This window comes from Micromesistius poutassou (genome assembly GCF_964030765.1).
Source record: "Micromesistius poutassou genome assembly, chromosome: 13".
Classification (NCBI taxonomy): domain Eukaryota; kingdom Metazoa; phylum Chordata; class Actinopteri; order Gadiformes; family Gadidae; genus Micromesistius; species Micromesistius poutassou.
The window spans coordinates 11,231,008-11,236,609 of NC_140283.1; the positions used below are offsets into that span (position 1 = coordinate 11,231,008).

General features: G+C 47.8%; 1 protein-coding gene across 2 annotated transcripts in view; it reads left to right on the forward strand.

Annotated features, from left to right (window-relative positions):
- The window catches only part of syt9b (synaptotagmin IXb), a 22,377-nt gene extending 17,136 nt beyond the window's left edge, over positions 1-5,241 (forward strand). For both annotated transcript variants that reach the window (XM_084476944.1, XM_084476945.1), the window contains 4 exons: positions 638-758; positions 1,224-1,395; positions 1,557-1,686; positions 5,160-5,241. In XM_084476944.1, the coding sequence (XP_084333070.1) occupies positions 638-758; positions 1,224-1,395; positions 1,557-1,686; positions 5,160-5,231 (495 nt within the window). In that variant the 3' untranslated portion in view covers positions 5,232-5,241. The remainder of the gene's footprint in view (positions 1-637; positions 759-1,223; positions 1,396-1,556; positions 1,687-5,159) is intronic.
- Positions 5,242-5,602: the final 361 nt, after the last annotated feature.

Genomic DNA, 5,602 nt, shown 5'->3' on the forward strand with positions numbered 1-5,602 from the left:
ACAGAAGGCTGTTACGCCCCCGCATAAGGTTTTAAATGAACAGCATGGATGGATGTTTTCTGAGGACGACGTAGTCGAGTTCAGTGCATAACGATGTGGTGTTCATGTCAATGTGAATGATTCCACTAATGTCAGTGCTATCAACAAACAGCTGTTTTTCGAAACATGTGTCGAAACAACTGTTTTTTTTGCGATGATAATCCTTAAAGAGAATCCCAAAAAAACAGCATATTATCCCAAAACAGCTGTTTGTTTTTCATCCTTTCACTCTTTTTCAATCTTTATTATTAAAAGTTATTTATGGTTGCAGAAAACTTAAACTGGGGTCGGGACTGGTAGCCTGGGAACCAGAATAATCTGCTAGGTCTCATTGTCTCTGGCATATGCTCCGGCTCCCCATTCCCATTCAGGTTTCCAGCACACCTGGCCCAGGTCGGGTCAATCATAACCTTTAATCGAATATGGGGCTGGTTTAATATGATGTACAGAGGAGCACCCCCTCGTTTTCAAAAACAAGCCACACTAATGTTGTCATATGAATATCTCTGTCTACAAATAATGCAAAAACTATACAAAACACTCATGTGTGTGTGTTTGTGTGTGTGTGTGTGTGTGTGTGTGTGTGTATTTCCCCCAGGATAATGTGGACTTGGGGGAGCTGATGTTCTCGTTGTGCTATCTCCCCACGGCGGGCAGACTCACCATCACCATGATCAAAGCCAGGAACCTGAAAGCTATGGATATCACCGGAGCTTCTGGTGTGTGTGTGTGTGTGTGTGTCTCTCTCTCTCTCTCTCTCCCCCCCCCCCCCCCTCCTCTCTTTCTCTCCCCCCACCCCCTCCCCCACTCTCTCTCTCTGTCTTTCTCTCTCTGTGAGCCATGCAGTTTATCATATATGTTAGACTTTCTAACCGGACCTGTGGGATTTGAATAACCATACAAAATATAGAATGTGAGGAAGACAACCGGGGCATTCGTTTTCTGCGGAGATCTGCACACATGTAAATCTGCATCTTAACCTGCATGTCTAAACACACACATTTAGAAAAACAACACAAATCGCAGACAACCAAAGCCAACAAACACCGCGCATGCTGGGTCCCAGGGGGGATACACAAACCATGTGCACTGCCCCGCCCCCCACGTCCCTATGTCCTCCCTCACGTACTCCCTGTGTGCCCCCGCCCCCCCCCCACCCCCCCGCGCCGCGCGTGCGTCCCCAGACCCCTACGTGAAGGTGTCCCTCATGTGCGAGGGTCGGAGGCTGAAGAAGCGGAAGACCTCGACCAAGCGCAACACCCTGAACCCCGTGTACAACGAGGCCATCGTGTTCGACGTGCCCCCCGAGAACATCGACCAGATCAGCCTGCTCATCGCCGTCATGGACTACGACCGGTGAGGCTCTCTGTCGACGTGCTTTATTTCCATCATGTTCTTGCTTTCCATAATGCACAGGTGGTACTTCTTTGAATAATTGTATGACTATAATTAACTTGCTGATCCTGTGTGTGTGTGTGTGTGTGTGTGTGTGTGTGTGTGTGTTCCCCCTGTCACAGGGTGGGCCATAACGAGGTGATCGGTGTGTGCAGAGTGGGTAATGAGGCCGAAAGCCTGGGCCGAGACCACTGGGGTGAGATGCTTTCGTACCCCCGCAAGCCCATCGCACACTGGCACCCCCTCGTAGAGGTACGAAGACCCCCGCTGTGCTTGTGTGTGTGTGTGTGTGTGTGTGTGTGTGTGTGTGTGTGTGTGTGTGTGTGTGTGTGTGTGTGTGTGTGTGTGGTGTGTGTGTATATTTGTGTTTATATGTGTGTAAAGTACAATTCTACGTGTGCGTGTCTATGTAAATGTGGTCAATGTGTTTCAATGAATGTTGCTGGATGATTCTCAGCACCACCTGCATAGGACTGTGACGTTGACACCTCACCCGAGTCTCCACAGGCACTGTCAGCAGTTGTTCACACCTCGTAACGTGTGTGTGTGTGTGTGTGTGTGTGTGTGTGAGTGTGTATATGTGTGTCTGTGTGGGTATGTGCATGTGTGTGTGTGTGTGTGTGTACATCGGAGCTTCACAGGCCTAATTAACGTAGCAGGATATGCGCCCCGTGGTTTGGAAATCCAGCACGAGACCGAACCGCGTTGAAATCATGCAAGAAACTCGATATAACACACAGCTGTGTATCTTTTTATACTCGATGCTAGGAGGCTAATGTTTTGATGTTTCCTTTGGAGTCTCGAATGGGGTGAACTAAAAAAAGGAACAGATCCCATTGCGTAAGGATATTGCATAATCCTCGTACGCAGCGTTCTTGTTATTCCATGATTGTTGGTGCAATTACACACCGCCGCAGCAGCACAGGCACGACAGAGAGAGAAGGACTCATTCACACTCTGTTTCTATTTCTGAATCGCCACCCAGTACTTTGCCATAGCAGGGTGAAACAGATGATCCATAATCTGATTCATGTACAATTCAATCTCAGCTGTTGTTGACATAATTCTGTTAACATTCTGTTCCTGCGGACCAAAGGTAAAATATTTACTGCCATCATTAATGCATCTGGGCTGGGGGAGTAGAATAGAGAGGCATGTCACAGCAGATGTCTCTCTCTCTGACCTGTTTTCCAAATTGTTTTTACGAATTTAAAGCTGGAGTTAGAGTTTTTCGTCGGCATAAAAGATGCATAAAAAAACCTGATACCCCATTGTCATTGTCTTTGGAGTTGGAGTGCCCGCTGCACTTAAGAAAAATTTGTACAATGTTCTAATTAGCATGACAACTGGTAAACACACACAACTGCGATGTTCATATATTATATTATATTGTTATAATATGATATTCATATTCTAAACCCCTTGATTTTTTTTTTTTTTACATAATTCTTATCAACCATTTTTCTAATACTCATTACATAACCTTTGTTTTTGCCTGGATTCTGTTCTGTCTGAAACCTAAATGTTTACTCCTATCTTCTGCCAAGCTTCATATATCGGGCCCCATTTGCACTCATATTGCCGTGGCTGGCACCTTTGTCCTTGCACCATTAGAAGGCTAGGAGGTGTCATGGGACGGTGAATCCAGTTGAGACGCTAACTGCGCTGAAGGGCTGTAGTAGCACTGGATTTAAACCCTTTGATCAATGCACCACGGACACTTGTGTATTCACAGCCTGGGTTCTGCAGGCGGCGGTGGGGCAGGCTAGGGGGGGAGGGGGCTCCGAGGTGGGGCTCCCGGAGCATTGGGCAGGACCGGGAACCCACTCAGCCTTGTGATATTCACAACGTCGCAGACAGGAACCGTAAAAAAGGTCAAGAGTGTTGAGCGAAGCTTTCCCATGCACACGCACATAAACACTCCTGCACACGCACACGCACACACACACACACACACACACACACACAGTGTGCATTCAGTGTCCTCACTATACGTAGGTTGATGCAAGGTACATTATTAGCTATATTAGACAAACACAAAACACATACATGCACTCACATACATGCACTCTTTCATTATTTTCAGTCAGATGGCTGGCAGTTGCAGCAGCCATAGTGATGTCCATTAGTGCACTGGTGAAGGCACTGTCAAGGCACTAGAAGTGCACTAATAAGCCAAGGAATCCAGGCTAATGGCGTATTTGTGTTGCTTGAAATGACCTGTGGCTGTGGTGGTGCTATGGTATTCTGACCATGTCTAATAACACATAGGTACAGTATGTACATAGACACACACACACACACACACACACACACACATATATAGCTGATGCAATGATGCAATGAAGCACATACCTGGACATACATACCCGCTCATAAACACTCCCACCCACACACACACCTCTCCCTCGCCAAAGCTTTCTGGAGTGTTGCTGCGAGCCTTGCTGACCCTCTGACCACAGACTGAAGGCATCAATAATTCACTGTCTGTGTCTTCAGTGAGGGCCGTAAAAACACACACACACACACACACACACACACACACACACACAGACACACACACAAGCAATACTACAACAACAAAATGCTCCTACAATCCCCCCGTGCCATAGGTCGGAGACTATTGAGTGGAAATCTATGAGGGAGGGAGGGAGGGAGGGAGGGAAGGAGGGAGGGAGGGAAGGAGGAGGGAATGAGGGAGAGAGGAAGCGAGCGGAGAGCCTGTTTGCTTCGGTCTCATTTTGTGAACGGGTCAGGGGGGAGTGGAGGGACATGGTGGGGTCCCCTAACCCCCACCCCTCTGCCAGGTTTCCCCCTCTGACTGACGGCGGCGGGGGAAGACCCAGGGTCGAGACGGATCGTTTTAAAGGGCCCCTATATCACCTTCGATTTGCTTTTACAAGCCTTTTGAAAGTCAAAATCGAAATTGAAAGCCGTTGAGAAATCACACAAGTGGGACTGTCCACCCACCCAGATGTATGACGGATAGATCAGCCTACCAGAGAGTACAGTCCAATTGGGAAGGCTGGTTGGTTGATCCCAGTTCAAATGGGGACTTTGGGCACAAATCCCAATTTGCTTTTTTCAGACCTGTACTGAGTAACGTTTTAACCGTCAGAAGCAAAAAAAGGTCCCCGGGTTGGTGGATGAGTGAGTGGATTATTTTATTAGTTAAACAAAGAATGGCTTGAATCACGTAACAAACAAATGGTTGGTGGCAGAGTGACACAATCTATTGGAAACACTCCCACAGCAGACGGTGCATCAAGAGAAACACGCAGGGCCCACAAGGGATTGTTCTGATGCTATCAGGGGACACATAGACCTGTCGATTCTGGCCTTCTCTAATAGGTCTTCATCTATATTTGTCTCATGATTCTAATCTCAAATTGCCTCTCTCTATCCGTTGTGTTTGTGTGTGTGCGTAGCGTTGTCTCTGAAACATGTGTCATCATGATTACCCGGGCAGCAGTTCTATATTACCGATCTGCCGAGGTGACATTTGAATCGCGTGTCTAATCCCCCCACTCCCCCCCCCCCCCGCCCCCCCGACAACCCAGCTTACCTCCAGAAGCAGTCTAGCTTATTCTTATTCAGCTTGATCCAGGCTGTGTTGGCGTTCAACGTGGAAGGCTGTTATCTGAAATGACACGATTAACAGCTGTAATAGAATTGACTTTAACACTGTGTGTCTCGCCCTCTCTGCTCCCTTTGTCTCTGACCAGTGGGTCGCCAGCACCGGGGGCGGGAGTCAAGGAGGATCCACCAACTCTCTGAAGGCACCCCCCTCACCTTGAAACACACACACACACACACACACACACACACACACACAAGGACACATGCACACACACACTCAAGGACACATGCACACAGACATGCACACACACACACACACACACACACACACACACACAAGGACACATGCACACACACACACACACACACACACACACACACACACACACACAAAGACACACATACATACACAAATGCACACACACACACACAAATGCAGAGACACACATTCACAAAGACATGTACACACACACACTCAAGGACACATGCACACAGACATGCACACACACACAAAGACACGCATACGTACACACTCACAAAGACACATGCATACAAACAGTAATGCACACACACACAAATGCAGAGACAC